This window comes from Octopus sinensis, linkage group LG7 (assembly GCF_006345805.1).
Source record: "Octopus sinensis linkage group LG7, ASM634580v1, whole genome shotgun sequence".
Classification (NCBI taxonomy): Eukaryota; Metazoa; Mollusca; class Cephalopoda; order Octopoda; family Octopodidae; genus Octopus; species Octopus sinensis.
Genome location: NC_043003.1, coordinates 29,582,439 through 29,600,557, shown reverse-complemented (window position 1 = coordinate 29,600,557; position 18,119 = coordinate 29,582,439). Strand labels below are relative to the sequence as shown.

The 18,119-nt window shown below is 36.9% G+C and overlaps 1 protein-coding gene across 1 annotated transcript in view; it reads right to left on the bottom strand.

The window, feature by feature from the left end:
• Positions 1-5,149: 5,149 nt before the first annotated feature.
• The window catches only part of LOC115214529, a 49,965-nt gene continuing 36,995 nt past the window's right edge, over positions 5,150-18,119 (bottom strand). Inside the window, exon 2 of the mRNA XM_029783730.2 lies at positions 5,150-6,571. Within this exon, the coding sequence (XP_029639590.1) occupies positions 5,228-6,571 (1,344 nt within the window). The 3' untranslated portion in view covers positions 5,150-5,227. The remainder of the gene's footprint in view (positions 6,572-18,119) is intronic.

Here is an 18,119-nt window from a genome sequence, read left to right as displayed (position 1 = left end):
CAGTCTAATGATTGAAACAAGTAAAAGATGAGAGATAAAAGGTATATCAGTAGAGATATTCTTTTATTCTTTTACTTGTTTCTGTCATTTGACTGTGGCCATGCTGGAGAATTACCTTGAAGAGTTTTAGTCAAACAAATCTACCCCAGGACTCCTGTTTTTTTAAGCCTAATACTTATCCTATCAGTCTTTTTGCCAAACTACTATGTTACAGGGACATAAGCACACTGGTACTGGTTGTCAAGTGGTGATGGGAGGGGACAAGCACAGACACAACAACACATGCACATATACATGCATACATATGTGTACAAACATACACACAGAGGGTGTGGTGAATAAATTGTTGTCTAAATTATACAAAAATGAAAATAACACTGACATCTCATCTTAACAGATATATTTATCAAAATTACAATAAAATATCTTGAAATACTAAAGAGTAAATATATTCAATAAAATCGCCATTGGCTTCAATCATGGCCTCCAGACAACTTCAGAATCTCCTGCAACCCTTCTGGATGGTCTCTGTTTTAAGTTGGTGAATGCTGCAATAATCCTTGCCTTCAGTTCATCTTTGGTGTTACAAAGAGTTTTGTTGGTCTCTTGCTCAACTGCACCTCACACATAATAATCAAGGGGTTTGCAGTCTGGGGAGTTAGGTGGTCAGATGTTATGGGGTGATGTGATCACAGAAATTGTCTGACGGCCATGACAGGCTTCTCCTGCTTGTGTGGCATGGTGCAGAGTCCTGTTACCAGACATAGGGTCTTCCAGCAGCCACCCTCTTGACCAAGGGCAGCACTACTTTATGTAGGCCTGTGTGCTGAGTCTGAGGCCATGTGGGAAGATGAATGACAGCATAATGTCGCCATCACTAGTGATCACTCCAAACACCATGATGTTGACTGGATGTTTGGTTTTTATCACTCTTGGTACATGTTTTTGGGACATGGCAAGGCAACATTGTTCTGTGTGTTCACCATCTGTTTGTATTGGAGATTCTGGTGTGAATGTCAAGCAGAACAGCATGCCATTTCAAAATTTCTGGCTGGGTGAGTTGCATTATAGTGCTGTTTTTCTCACAGATGTTGGCCAACTAATCCTACTATACTGTGTAGCTAACTAAATAAAAAAAAACCCACTCACAATGTGTAAGCAAAACACACAATGTGAAAACAACAAACAGATGTATTAGTTTGAATGCTTGGGAAGTGAGAAAGTCTTTTACGTTTTGAGCCTACACTCTTCGACAGAAAGGAACACAGAAATAAACAAGGAGAGAAAATAAAAAAAGATTTAGTAGCTAGTGATCCATCATGGGGTTTCAGTTTCTGCTTGCCAAATCCACTCACAAGGCTTTGGTTAACCTGATGCTATAATACAAGATACTTGTCCAAGGTGCCATGCAGTGGGACTGAACCTAGAACCATGTGGTTGGGAAGCAAGCATCTTACCACACATCTATGCCTCGCCTATGTTAACAAATGATTTTAAAAAAATTGACAAAATATATCCAACACCCACTGGGTGTTAGATTTTGTAGGTACCAATGTAGGCACCATTTGGTAGGCACCAATATAATAGTCACAGTCTAACAGTTACAAACATATTTGCCTTTGTAATTGGAGTCTAGGAACAGGAATGTAAATTATTAATAAAACTAACCAGAAAAGAATTGAAGCTTTTGAAATGCAGTGCTAGAGAAAAATGCTTAGAATTTCTTGAACTGAAAACTACACAACCAAATCAACTTTACAAGAAATAGAAGAAAGTGAGTCATTATTAACGAAACCATGTAACTGTAGCTGAAGTATTTTTGGATATATCACATAAGAAGATGATAGTCTTGAGAAAAATATTATTTGTGGGATGGTGGGGGAGAAAATGGGATGAGTGATAGACCAGGGTCCTCAGTTGCCTTAAAAATGTGAGGGGGACAAACTAGCATTTGTTGATTCTTAAAGGAGCATGTTAGTATTGCTTATGGTGCCTTTACCAGACCCTATCACATAAGTAAAATTTTACGCTAATTAAATTTTATATATTCAAATGAAGTTCACACACACATATGTAAAAATATATCAAGTGTGTGTGTGTGTGTGTGTGTGTGTGGTGTGTGTGTGTGTGTGTGTGTGGTGTGTGTGTGTAGGTGTGTTTAGGTGTGTGTGTGTGTGGTAAACAAATATGTTTCCCAACCACATGGTTTCTGGTTCAGTCTCACTGTGAGCACATTGGGTAAGTGCCTTCAAATATAGCCCCAGGCTGAACAAAGCCTTGTGAGTGAATTTGGTGGATTGAAATTCTAAGAAGTGCATTGTATATATACCTTTATCTATCTATCTATCTATCTATCTATCTATCTATCTATCTATCTGTTTGTCTATCTATTGCTGGGTGGTTGGTGTTAGGAAAGCATCTAGCTATAAAAACCATGCCAAAACAGACACAGAAGTCTGGTGCAGTCTTCTGCCTGGCCAGTTCCTGTCAAATCATCCAACCCATGCCAACATGGAAAGCTGATTTTAAATGATGATGATGATAATGGTGTGGTAAGAAGCTTGCTTCCCAACGACATGGTTCCGGGTTCAGTCCCACTGTATGGCACCTTGATAATGGTGTGGTAAGAAGCTTGCTTCCCAACGACATGGTTCCGGGTTCAGTCCCACTGTATGGCACTGTATGGCCGACCAAAGCCTTGTGAGTGAATTTAATAGACAGAAGCTGAAACAAGCCTGTTGTATATACATACATTATAATTATAATTATTATGATTGTAATTATTTTCTTACGTATTTGTATTGTCTTTCGAAATGTGTGTATGTATTGAATCCAATTTTGTATTAAATCTCATTTTGATTTAACATCTTTTTTCTCCATTTTTTAATACTTGTTTATGGTATATCTATTCCTATAATGAAATTTTTCAACCATTTTTTTAATATTCTTATTACTTGCTCTGATTGATTTTTATGAATATGATGAATCTTTATTACAAATAATTTTTTTTCTTTTTTTTTTGAACTCTGAAAAAGTTTGAACTGTTCTTTTTGAACTTATTTTTTCTCATACATACATATATGTATGTGTGTGTGAGTGTGTGTGTGTGTGTATGTGTGTGTGCTTATCTCCCCCACCATCACTTGACAACTGATGTTGGTGTATTTACATCCCTGTAACTTAGCAGTTCAGTAAAAGGGACTGATAGAATAAGTACTAGCTTTACAAAGAATAAGTCCTGGGGGCGATTTGTTCAACTAAAGGCAGTGCACCAGCATAGCTGCAGTCAATTGAGTGAAACAAGTAAAAGAGTAAAAGAGAATATGTATACATACAGGCAAAATTAATAGAGGTCATAAAAGTGCCTAGGGTTAAACTGAACTACCTCTGTCAGCCTTATAAGAAAACATATGCTGATTTTAAAATCAGTAAAATTGTAAACACCAAATTAAATGGGTGGCTTATTAGCAATTTGAACCTAAAGGCAAAAATTGATAGGATTGTGCTTTGTGGCTTTTGAGTTGTTTTAACTCTTTATTTCTAGCAATAGTGGTGCTAGTCAGTACCCTCTGTCACTTCTGTGACCTCTATTGATTTTTGCCTATAGGTTCAAATTGCTAGTAAGCCGCCCATCTAATTTGTTAAATATACATACATATATATATGTACTTGTGTCTATATGTGTGTGAGTGTGTGTACGTTTGTGTCTCTTTGACTTTGAGTGATAGTTGTAAATGAGTGTCACTGTTATACAAGCAGTGTAATTCATTTCTAATAATCTGTAAAAACATATCTGGCTATGAGAAAATATCACTTTGCTTGGAAACAGGTGATGGTTGGCAACAACAAGAACATCTGGCTCTAGAATGTTGTGATTGAATTATTTGATATTACCCATCCACACTGAATTAATGGCAGAGATTTTTACCATGCTGGTGGTTGCACCATGGCTCACCAAAAGTTACAAAAAAGACCCCAAAACCATCAGTTACCAGGCTCATCTTAAGTAACCTAATTTTGCAATATTAGAAGGTTACAGGAATTCATTCAATGAAAAAAAAATTCTAATGATTCTAGGATCATTTCCAATTAAAATTCATCATATTCATAAAAATAGCCATGTATGTATTAAATTCAATTTTGTATTAAATCTAATTTTGATTTTAACATATTTTCTCCATTTTTATACTTGTTATACATGATGATGATGATGATATAGTATCTTTATACCTATGACGAATTTTTTCAATATATATATTATATATATATATATATATATATATATGTATATATATATGTATATATATATATATACACATGTACATATGTATATATATATATATATATATATATATATATAATATATATATATAAAAATATATATATATATATATATATATATATATATATATATTATATATATACACACACACATATATACATATATATGTGTATATATATATAATGTGTACACATAACAAAAGCTGTTACTCAGAGTTTACGTTCCCTTTCATCGGACAGTTTTGTTCTATTTTAACAGGAACGTGAAACTCTGAGTAACAGCTTTTGTTATATTTCTGCTGCTTTTAAATAAAGTACATGTGTATATATATATATATATATGTGTGTGTGTGTGTGTGTGTGTATGTGTAAGCCCCTACCCACTTCTGCCCCACCTGTGGGAGGGGCTTCCTTGCCTGGATTGGCCTCACCAGCCACCTCAGGTCTCATGGCGGCAGTTCCATCAGATGATGTCAGTTGGTCATCTTCGAACCGAAGGACGAACATTATTATATGTATATATATATATATGTATATATATATGTATATATGTATGTATGCATATATATACATGTATATTTATATACATATATATATATATATAGTTAATCCAAACAAGAAAACACAAAAAAAACACAGCAACGCGAGGACGTGGAACAAATAAAGTATTATTGGATGCTCAGGAAAGAAGGGAAGGAGGGTTTAACATTTCGAGCGGAGCTCTTCGTCGGAAACAAAGGAGAAGGAAAGATCCCGAGAAGGGAAGACAGAGGAAAAAAAATTGCTGGCGGTGCTCACAAGGTCAGAGGGAGGCAAATTATGGAATAGTGAAAGAGAAAATATATGAGTATTAATTCAACAAATGAAATAGAGCTTGGACATTTCTTTATTAGAAAAATTGAATTTGTTGCCAATGTCTCCAAAAAGAGTACAAAAATAAAATTTGTTATAAAAACATTGTCTGCCGTCTTTTGTTCAGGTGTTTTATAAAATGTGCTGATTCTTCCAAAGCCAATTTTTTTGAGAATTTTTTTGAACTGTTTGCACTACTGGTAGCACTTGAGCCCTGGCTGGTGTTGTTTGACTTCGAAGACTGCATTAAATGCTGATCACTTGAAGCTTGTATAAGCTTTAAAACAGGTGCAGTATCCAATAATGGGAAAGAACCAGATCTTTTGTAGTGGCGTGGTGGGATAGGTGGTGGGAGTGGTGTTTCAGCACTATGGGATGTCTTACCAGAGTCTTTGCTATTGGAACCTAATGGTAAATCAGAAACATTATTGCAACTCTTAGTTAAGTTCTGATTATTTGTTGCTCTGTCTGTTTCAGGCTTAATTTGAGTCAAGTTCCGTTGTTCAACTACTTGTTTTTGTTTTTCCTTGGATTTACTGTTAGCAGCCGTTGAAACGTATGATCTCTGCGACTTACGGATGTTACCAGCATTTTGTTTGCGCCCCAAACCAAGTTTGGCTGCATCTGCAGGCTGGTATTTCTTGTGGTACTGAACTTGCTTTCCTGATTCAATAGCCTTGAGACATTGCTGGAAGTTATCAAGTGGCTCATAAGCTGGTTCTTCCCAGAAGCTTTCTTCATCTGAATCATAAGTAAACTTTGACTTTGGTGCTACACCACCATCACGGACAAACTGATATATATCATCAATCTCATCCATCAGCCTCTTTTCTTTAGTCTTGGAGATTGATTTTGCATTTGACTCTGGCTGAGCTGTCTGGGAAAACATATTACGTGACACTTTATTGTTTAAACATCTTGCTACAGCATTTGGTACATTTACTATGAGATGGATTGTGTTATTGTAGTTGGACACCATTCTTGAACATTTTGAATGAAGTTTTTTGTAAGATTCTTTCTCTGTCAAGGCTTTGAAATTTGTTGAAGGTGCTAACTGCAGTGAGGAATCTAAAGGTACTGGGATCATACGAATAATGTCTTTTTCGAAAGGACACATAAATACTGTATCATCAACATAAACCCAATCTAGACGTATTAAACCAGTGAAACGTTCTTTCTCTACCTTAGGCCAAATTCCATGCACCAATTTGACAGTAAGTGGCATACGGTACTTTTGGATAATATCTCGAATCTGAAGTACTCCAGTGTACATATCTTCTGAATAAATTGGTGAAAAAATCCCTCTTTTCTCAAATGGCAGATAGATGTTTTCGCTTTTATTATTGATGCACCGCAGTAGTTTTATTTTGTGGTTTCTTGATTGGACGCTGGTTGTAATATCACCGGATAACAGCAGTTGCTCACCAACCTGCACCAACTGCAAATAAAATAAAAAATAAAAGAATGTAAAGAATGTTTGGTATTTGGAATAAACAATAGTTTGTTTCAATACAATAATTTCAGTATATTTTTTCTTTTAGCTTAATTTCTAATTCTTTTTAAATAAATAAAAGCAAATGGGGTGTTCACTTTTTGAGCAGGGAGAAAATCCAATCAATTTAATTGGAGCAGATGTTTTTGATATTGTCTGCTCTCAGGTCTAACTTAACTGAGTCTATGATGTGACATTCCTAGTGATGACCACCCTGTATATTTTGAGACAGGAATGATTTGAAGGAAAATTGGGTGCTATTTCTAGCTGGCTATATGACTGCATACACAGTATCTTTTATCCTTTACTTCTTGTCAGTCTGTCATGACTGTGGCTATGCTGGGGAAGTGCTTTAAAGGGTGTAGTCAAACAAGTTAACCCCTGTACTTACTTTAAATCTTATTCTATCAGTCTCTTCTGACTAAGTTATAGGAACATAAACAAACCAATGCCAGTTGTCAAGAGGTAGTGGCGACAAACACAAATACATACATAGATACATACATAGATATATACATACATGCACACATACATACATATATACATACATACTTACATACATACATACATACTTACATACACACATATGCATACATACATACATACATATGTACATATATACATACATACACACACACATATGCAACTGGCATTCACATGGTGTCTGTGTACCAAATTCACTCAGAAGGCATTAATTAGTCAAGGCTATAGCAGCAAAGTGATCTTCTTAACCTCACAGCCATATCTGAGCCCATATCTATAAAGCTCCTTCACCATCATCACCACCACCACCACCACCACCACCACCACCACCACCACCACCACCACCGCAACCACCACTGCCACCGCCACCACCACCACTGCTGCTGCCGCCGCCACCACCATCGCCACCACCACCACCATCGCCACCACCACCACCACCATCATTACTATTTAACATTTATACTCTATGCTGCCATGGTTTGGATGGCTTGACAAGATTTGATTGGCCTGAGGGCTGTGTTGGTTTTCAAATGTCTGGTTTGGAAAGTCCTCTACAGTTGTGTGCCCTTCTTAATGTCAATGCTTTAAAGAATGTATGGGATGTTTTTTCCATGGCACCAGTATTTGTGAGGGTACCAAGTAAGTTGCAAGACAAGAATCCTCAACAAAGTGGGAATGCAGTGTCGAAGGAGATGATTTTGTTCCAGATGTGAAAGACTAAAGTGTGAAAGACAGACAGGAACATGGTCTTGCTGTAGAGGAGGTACATGGCTACACCAGAGGGAATGGTAAAAAGGATAGTAGAGATGAGAAGCTAGGGCATACCCTGAAGGTATAAGAAGGTGGATAAAGAGAGAATAGAGACAAAGAATTGAGGATGATTGGGCAGGTAGGTAAGTTGGTAAGATGAGGATAGAAGAGAAGTGAATGCAGTGAATGGTGAATTTAGATGGAGGTGTGGGCAATGAGTCTCAGTTTTAAGGAATGTAAGAAAAATAGGACTGGGTTAAGGAGGAGGAGGAGGAGAAGGAGGAGTAGGAAGTGATAGGTGGTGAAACATAAAAAGATAACTTTTTACTTTATCATCATCAAATTGAAAAGTAAAACCATTCATGCTTTGACTGGTCATCCAGTGCAGACCTTCCTTACTATAAGTGAATCTGAAGGACCTGGAGTATTTTCTTGAGGGTTAGTGGTCAGTGAGTTATTGAATTTCAAGACAGAATACTTAATTCTAGATTGATCCAGTTTACCAAACGATGAAGAATCAGTATCAGTTCAGTTGAGGTACATGTCTTAAATTAACATCTTTTTCAACTGGGATCTTTTAGTTGCCTTGAAAGAAATGTTGGTTCCTTCTTTACTAAATCATGAACACCCTTCATTTATAAAGGAAACCAAGACCCCACCTCTAATATGCTACAGCAGTGTATGATGCAGCTCTAAAAGGAACTAGATATTCATGACTACCCCTACCTGTATATATGGTGGCATTATCAAACTGGTGGTATCACACAATCACAGATATGTGTAATAACTTGACTACCTCAATGAAAGGTCTATCATTCATTTGCAATTTTCAGAAGTTTGAAACCTGACTTAGATTATAGTGAGGAAGAACTGCAGAGGATGATTGGCCTCATTCTCTCATTCCTGACTTCCTGGACCAGTGGCAAAGGGTTCAAGATAATAAGAAGTATATCAGGAATGTGTGGTGGGATGACGAGGGTGATTTATGTGTTTCCCCATAAATCACCATCGTGATTTATTATTTTTTTAATGTTATTTATGATTTTTTATGCCAAACCCTGGGTTTGGCTCTAAGCTGCATCTGGTAGTGGGGCTTTGCTTCAGGAGTCCCAAGGTTTGGACGACTATAAAACCACCTCCTTGTCACTATTGTTCCCAAGTCTACTCTGACCCAGAGTAGTAGCACTTGTCAAGGTCCTGGCTATGGGTTAATTAGCATATTAGGGCCATGTATATGAAGACTGTATTCTGCAAACTCTGTGGAAGAGATCTTCAATGTTCAGCAAATGGAAAGACAGTTTCAGCAATGGATTGTGGAATGCAAAGAGCAAGATGAGATAAGACATCTTGGTCATCCATTGCATCTAGCTCCATCTTCAGTAATCTTGACCTGGTGTTGACACTGGATTGAAGATACTCACAAATGAGAGAGGGAAGTTGAAGGTGTGCAACTTTTCTTCACTTTAAACAAAGTCACTATGTAAGACATTAGCCATCCTAAGGATGATTAAATGGTCTTCATTGCTCCAATGCATGAACACGAGGGTGATGTGTCTCCCCATCCTCTGAAATATCTGTCAACAGTGACGTTGCTGGATATCACCTTTCTGCTTGCTGAAACTTGACTATTGATGTTTGCGTTCCTTTATGCAATCTGCCACAAATCCTGCCTTCACATGAATTTTAAGCATGCATAAATACACAATATTGTTTTAGCTTTTGTCTCTGTTGAGTTCATCAGCCTGGTAGGTTTTGTTTTTCCTACCAAAGAGTGTTCAAAAGTCCCCCTTTCTTATTACCTGTTTTTGTAGGAGTGTTGTATTAGTCACCAATGACCTGATTATGCAATAGGTTGTGCCTGATGTCATGCTACCAGAAATATAGAAATATAGAAGTATACACAGAAGCACAATATCACTGAGACAACTACACCATCATCATCATCATTTAACCTAGCATGGGTTGGACGGTAACCTGAAAGTCAATCATCCCTGGTGAGATTCGAACTCACGGCCTCTGGATTAGAAGTCCAGTGCGCTATCCCCTGTGCTACATATATATATATATGTGTGTGTGTGTGTGTGTGTGTGTGTGTGTGGTGTGTGTGTGTGTGTGTGTGTGTGTGTGTGTTTATGTGTCATAATCATCAATTTAACATTCACTTTTTTATGCTTGCATGGTCAGACAGAATAGAAAATTCAATTTTTTACAGTTGGTTGTCTTCCCCATCAACAACCTCACAGGCAAAGTAATATTTCCCCATGGCTGGACATATTTTCATGGAAAATGAAAAGCAAAAGATGTTGTGTATACAACAGTGGTACTTGTTTACAACTATTGAGTGATGTCTAGGAAAAACAGTGCAAACACATAAACTCATGCACACATATACATGTATACACATTTTTACATACACATATATTTTTATCAGACTTGTCAGCCACAGCAGAGTTGATACTAGTGCTGGTGCCATATAAAAAGCATCCAGTACACTTTGTAGAGTGATTGGTGTTAGGAAGGGCATCCAGCCATGGAAACCATGCCAGGAGAATGGAACTTGGTGTGGCCTCTGGCCTTACCGGCTCCAGTCAAACTGTCCAACCCATGCCAGTATGGAAAATGGACATTAAATGATGATGATGATGGGCTTCTTTCAGTTTTCATTTACCAAATCCACTCATATTTTATATTGCAAACCATTTTATAACTGAAAATAACTGTTAGTCCTTCTAATTAATATAAAATTTCATTACTAAGGTGTCTGATATATGTAACTGAAGCACCATCTTGTAGATCGAGTATTCCATCATGAGTCTTTATAATTGTTTGTTTCTAATATAGGCACAAAATGTGAAATTTTGAATACTAAGGTCTCTAGTATGACTAGCTCCAAAATGTCTTGTATTTATTTTAGCAACCCCAAAAGGATGCAAAACAAAGTTGTCCTCAGCTAGATTTAGAGCTCAGAACATAAAAGACTGGAAGTAATATCTCCAAACATATTTTCCAGTACTTAAATGATTCTGCCAAGTCATTTATAACTTTATAATACTAGGAGAGTATTGTAGTTCACTTGAAGCATTGTTTATTGTTTGTAAAGAATAAAATGTTTTGAATGACACAACAATGCACTATAATACAAACGATGTGATTTAATCATCCATAGTCTGATATAATATTTCAGAATAAAAATTCCTTCTTCAGATATCTCTAGGAATCGATGGAGTCTCTGCTATAATTGGTTTTCCAATGTTGATAGCAGCGACTCCATCGATTCCTAGGGATATCTGAAGAAGGAATTTTTATTCCGAAATATTATATCAGACTATGGATGATTAAATCACATCGTTTGTATTATAGTGCATTGTTGTGTCATTCAAAACATTTTATTTTTTATAATACTAATTTTTGTAACCCTTTTGCAACTTTATAATACTAATAGCTAAATAATAATTTCTTCTTTCTTCTTTCTTTAACTTTTGCAGAGGATTATGACTTAACTGGTGCTTATGATACTGACACTTGTGGAATTCGAGATCAGGATGTAAATGGTTAAAACTAAATACTGATTCAAAAATTGCTTTGTTCCACTCATGTTTACTATTCTGTCATTTATCTTTCTTCCAACACCCCACCAATAACTAAATAACGTAAACAGTTTTTCTTTTAGCTTCCTTCTCAGTCAAACAATCTCCTTTCAAACATGACATTGACCAATGAAAAGTACACAAATCTATTCGCTTACAGTGTACAAAAGCGTATATAATGTCTATAGCTTTATATTACTAACAGGTATATGACAACAATAGCTTTATACAAGCAGCCAATAGCCAAATCTCCCCACCACATACACAAATGCACAAACATATACACATGCACACACTCCCTCATTCTTTACTGGTAACAAAGTTATTTGCCAACATGACTTTATTTAAAATGTAACTTCTATGGTATTTCCTCCTTTCTGTTTTCATTTCTCTTTGAATAACTTGTTATTGCCCTTTCTTCTTCTGTTACCTGCATCATACTTTACTAAAACCCTCGCACCCCACTCAGTCCCATTTCCATAGCCTTTTATTCTGTTTTGTTTCTTTTTTCTTACTATGTCAAACATTTGATATATGAGAGTTTAGAGCTTGGGTCCCTCATACTCGTGCAGTGGATTTGCAGGTACGAGGGGCGTTCAATAAGTAATGCCCCTAACCCACTTCCCATAGCAGTAGAGCAACGAAACTTGGCACAGTTATTAGTCTTTTTCTACATAGAAACCACCCAGAGTTACGCATTTCCCCCATTGTTTGATGCAGTTCTGGAGACCGTTCTTGTAGAAGACCCCAGCTTGTTCTTCCAACCACGACGTGACTTCAGTAATCAATGCTGCATCATCTGGGAAACGCTTTCCTTTCAAAAACAACTTCATGGCTGGGAAGAGGTGAAAATCAGAGAGTGCATGGGGGAGGAGTTCATAGCCGCACGCCTGCGCTTCTGATCTGGCGACACGCGAGTTGTGGACCGGAGCGTTGTCCTGCAGGAGGAGGATGCTTTGCTGATCTTGCCCCGCCTCTTGATTTTGATAGCTTCTCTTAATTTCCTCAAAAGTGAAGCATAATAGGCTCCTGTAATTGTGGTACCTTTTACCAGGAAATCTGTCATCACTACTCCGTCCTGATCCCAGAAGACTGTGAGCATGACCTTGCCAGCGGAGGGCTGCACCTTGCCTTCTTTGGAGGAGGTGAATCACGGTGCTTCCACTGCATTGACTGGGCTTTGGTCTCTGGATCATAGTGATGGACCAGGTTTCATCCTGTGCAATCAGACTTTTGAAAAATTTTGACTCATCCTCTTGGCCACATCTCCAAATTCATCCTCGAGCACTCGACGCGTTCTTGCTTCTGGAAAGGTTGTGAGCAACCTGGGAATCCATCTGGCAGACACCTTTTGCATATGCAAATGGTCATGAATGATAGTTTCCACAGACCCGGTACTAATCTTGACCTCATGGGCTATTTGGCGAATAGTTATGCGTTGATCTTCCAAAATGGCAGCCTCAACTTGACAGACAGATGCCTCATCAATGGCAGAGAGGGGGCGACCAGATCTGGGAGCTGTTTCCACAGAGTCCCGATCATGTTTGAATTCACGATGCCAGCGTTTTACAAGCATCATCACCATAAGTTACTTTCATTTCATCAAAAGTCTCCCGTGGTGTGCGTCCTTTCAAATACAAAAACCGGATCACTGCTCAACACTCAACAGGCTCCATTTCAGACTTGACTCAGTTCAAACACCTGTAAATCAGAAACTACAATTAGTTCAGAGCTGTAATTTGCAACCTAATCTATAGAGATATAAATAATTGCACATGCTAGATCAAATAACTGCATGTGGGTCAGAGGCATTACTTATTGAACGCCCCTCGTATTGATTAAATCTACATACATATATGCGCACACACACATACTCACACACACACACACACACACACACACACACACACACACACACACACACACACACACACAAATGCATATATACAACAGGCTTTCAGTTTCTGTGTACCAAATCCACTCACAAGGCTTTGGTTGGACTGCAGCTATAGTAGAAGACACTTGCTCAAGGTGCCATGCAGTGGGACTGAACTCATTCATAACCATGTGGTTGGAAAGCAAGCTTTTTACCACACGGCCACTCCTGTGCCTGCATTGTGTGTTTGTGTGTGTGAGTATATATATATACTGACCCACATGCAGTTATTTGATCTAGCTGAAATTTTGCATGTGCAATTATTTATATCTCTATAGATTAGGTTGCAAATTACAGCTCTGAACTAATTGTGGTTTCTGATTTACAGGTGTTTGAACTGAGTCAAGTCTGAAATGGAGCCTGTTGAGTGTTGAGCAGTGATCCGGTTGAGCAGTGATACACATATATATATATATATGTATGTATATATGTATATATATGTATATATATATGACCTTCTCCTTGGCCCCATCCACTACCCCATTCCTGCTGCTGCTGCCCTTGAACCCAACTTCACATACTGTTCTTGTAACTGTGTTTGTGTGTTTGCCCACACTTCTACCATTGCAGTAGATATTGTTGTTGTTGTTGTTGCCATTGTTGTTAGTCATGTTGTTGATATTGTTGCAGTCATCTGTGAAGTTACTGTATGTGTAATTGTGTGTGTATATGGGTTTACTGCCTATGTTGTTTGTATCCGTGCCCTTTATACAGTTTTTTTCTTAATGTCTCTAATTTTTCAATATTTATCATAGATATGTGCATATATGTCTATTGTATGTATATTATGCTGTTTACATCAATTTCTTTTTTTCTTTTTCTCCCTTCAGTCTTTAGTCTTTAGTTGTCATGTTGTGTGGTGTACTGGTGGGTGTTATTGTTCCAGTTGTGTTTTCTTCAGAGGTTCAGTCTGTCTATTGCTATGTGTGTAGCCTCTGTGATCTGTCTAAGTGTCATGTCACTTCTATGCGTTGATAATACTTTGACTTCTATGCTATTGACTGAGCCTCTATGTACTGCTTGAGCATGTTGGTAGAGTACTGATGAGCCTTTCTTGTCTTTGAGTTCTCACCAGTGTTCACCTATACACTCTCCTGTGCTGCATGCTGTCTCTCCAATATAAGTAGTTGTCATGCTTCTACACCATCCCTCAGTACATCATAAGCTATATACTATATTCTGAATCTTACACTTAATCTGTGGGTTCATCCTACAATCAATACAATTGTTCTCTGTACATGGGGACCTATTGAAGTGATAAGCTCTACAGGGATTTTATAGGGGCACCTGGCCTTTCTACTACTTTAATCCTTAAATTGGCCTTATCTAGTGTTTTTCTAAAATGTTATGTTAGTTCACTGTCAGGAGTAGCATCAACAGACATGGCACTGGTATTTTTTGTTGTCATACCATGAATTGGCCTCATCTATCTTTTATTCTGGTCCTTTCTGTGCTGTTCCATGATTTACTCCTGTATATTGGGCTGACCTTCTTTGCATCACTCTCTATGATGGCTTTGTACTTACCCCTGGCTCCTTTGTACACTTTAACACTCTAATCCTGTACCTTTGGTTGTAGCCAGAGAACTGCATGCGGTGGATGAAGTGTTGTATGTGTCTTTCCAATTCCATAGGGTTACATATGTGAGACACATTCCTCATCACTCTCACCAAGTCAGTTATAACAATATTAAACTTGGCTTTGTCAGCCGTGGCTGTGTTCTTGTGAACAAGGTAATTAGAGGCCCTGAGTTTGGCATAATGAGAGTGAAGGATCTGGACACACACACACACACAGCTGCATGCACATATAAGGATGCACATCTTAGAAGAACAGAATGGAATAAGCAGAGTAAGAGCACACACAAAGACGGAAAATGTTGCTGAGGAGGTCACAGATGTGTGATGAAAGATTTCTGGACAATAGACATGAGTTAGAATAAGAACAGTAATAAATGAGTGAAGAACGAATATATAGTGTGTGTGCTTATTTGGCAAAAATAAAAAAAAAATTACCATCTCGAAATACAATATTTGTTTCAACACACAACTTCACATCAGGAATCTTGCAACACAAATTCATAAACGTATATACATACATACATACATACATACATACATAGATACATACATAGATACATACATAGATACATACATACATACATACATACATACATAATATATATATATATATATATATATATATATATATATATATATATATATATATATAATATATATATATATATATATATATAATATACACTCTCGAGTGGTTGGCGTTAGGAAGGGCATCCAGCTGTAGAAACACTGCCAGATCTGACTGGCCTGGTGCAGCCTTCGGCTTGCCAGACCCCAGTTGAACCGTCCAACCCATGCTGGCATGGAAAGCGGACGTTAAACGATGATGATGATGATGATGATGATATATATATATATATATAAAAGAAGGTTTGAAAATGCAATTTTAAAAGATGTTTATTCACTTGACTGGCTTCACTTTTTTAGAAAAAGATTGTCAAAAGTAACATATAAAAGCTTTGTTGTGTTAGGTACTGGTTGTCACAAAATATTACAATACATATATACATTCTTTGATAATAATAAGATAATAATAATAATAATAATAATAATAATAATAATAATAATAATAATAATAATAATAATGTTTTTAACATGTTCTTATTATTATCAAAGAATGTATATATGTATTGTAATATTTTGTGACAACCAGTACCAACACAACAAAGCTTTTACATGTTACTTTTGACAATCTTTTTCTAAAAAAGTGAAACTGGTCAAGTGAATAAACATCTTTTTTAAAACTGCATTTTCAAACCTTCTTTCATATATGAGTCCACTCATGCGGTACCTTACAACTTCACTGTTATATATATATATATATATATATATATATATAATATATATATATATATATATATATATACATATATATACATGTATTTAGATAGATAGATACTTGTTATATATTATAGATATATATATATATGTATGTATTTAGATAGATAGATTGATAGATGTATATATATACATACATACATGCATACATACATGTAAGTGTGTGAGTATCTTTGTGTTTATCCTTCCCAAACCTAATTTGATAATAAGTGTTGGTTTGGTTACTTCCCTATAAATTAGTAATTCAGTAAAAAAAAAGTCATCAAAAAAATAAGTAGACTTAAAATGAATTAGTACTGGGTTGATTTGATCAACTAAATCTATTAACTTCCTAGATGAGCGAAAAATTAAATACAGACATAAGTTAAATTACTTATATAAGTTTAGCTAATTTGTATATATATAAACCCTATTTTTTGTTAATAATCGTTGTAGTTATAACTTGTAGTAGTATAATGCGTATAAATTAGCACGAGATTATATAATGTATATTATGTAATATGCATTATATAATCTTGTGCTTATTTAATCTTATTCTAATTATGTAATTAGAATAAGATTAGACTTAGATGTTTATAAAATAAATAAATTAATTAATTTATGTATATTATGTATTTTATGTATTTTAGTTTGAAATTATTTAGACTTTAAAGTTTTCCAGTAAATGGTGAGCTCGAATCCCGGACCGGGCTGCGTGTTGTGTTCTTGAGTAAGGCACTTTATTTCACGTTGCTCCAGTTCACTCAGCTGTAGAAATGAGTTGCGACGTCACTGGTGCCAAGCCCTATTGACCTTTGTCTTTCCCTTGGATAACACTGGTGGCGTGGAGAGGGGAGGCTGGTATGCATGGGCGACTGCTGGTCTTCCATAAACAACCTTGCCCGGACTTGTGTCTAGGATGGTAACTTTCTAGGTGCAATCCCATGGTCATTCATGACCGAAGGGGGTCTTTACCCCTTTATGTATATATATAGCAATAATTATAACAATAGAGAATATGGAGATCAGTACATCCTCAAAATTTAATTCCTCTTTTCTTACAGTGTCATACAGCATATTTTTATGGTTATGATGGCCTATACATGTTACCACTGCACAGAATATGTGCAGTCACATATGCAAGTGGGCATAATTTTCTGTGCAGCTACATTCAGAGTCTTTCAACTTGCTTGGCTTGAATTGAACTGTATATATATATCTGCCTTTGACAGGGTCCCCCGATCCCTTATCTGGTGGTCAATGAGGAAACTAGGGATAGATGAATGGCTGGTGAGGGCTGTGCAAGCCATGTACAGAGATGCCGTAAGTAAGCTTAGGGTTGGCAACATGTACACAGAAAAATTCAAAGTAGAGGTTGGGGTCCACCAGGGTTCAGTACTCAGCCCCCTCCTATTTATCATAGTCCTCCAGGCAATTACGGAGGAATTCAAGACAGGTTGCCCCTGGGAGCTCCTCTATGCTGACGACCTTGCTCTAATTGCTGAGTCACTATCAGAACTGGAGGAGAAGTTCCAGGTGTGGAAGGAGGGTTTAGAATCGAGGGGCCTTAGAGTCAACCTAGCTAAAACCAAAGTACTAATAAGTAGGAAGGTAGACAATCCACAAATGTCTCCAGGAAGATGGCCCTGCTTGATCTGTAGAAAAGGTGTATGTAGAAACTCTATAAGATGTACCCAGTGTAAGCTATGGACACATAAGAGGTGCAGCAATGTCAAAGGTAGGCTAACTGGGAAGATAGTTTTTGTATGTGGCAGATGCTCGGGAGCATTAACCTCCGAAAATCTGCAGAAAACAACTTCCGTCACTTTCCAGGGGGAGAA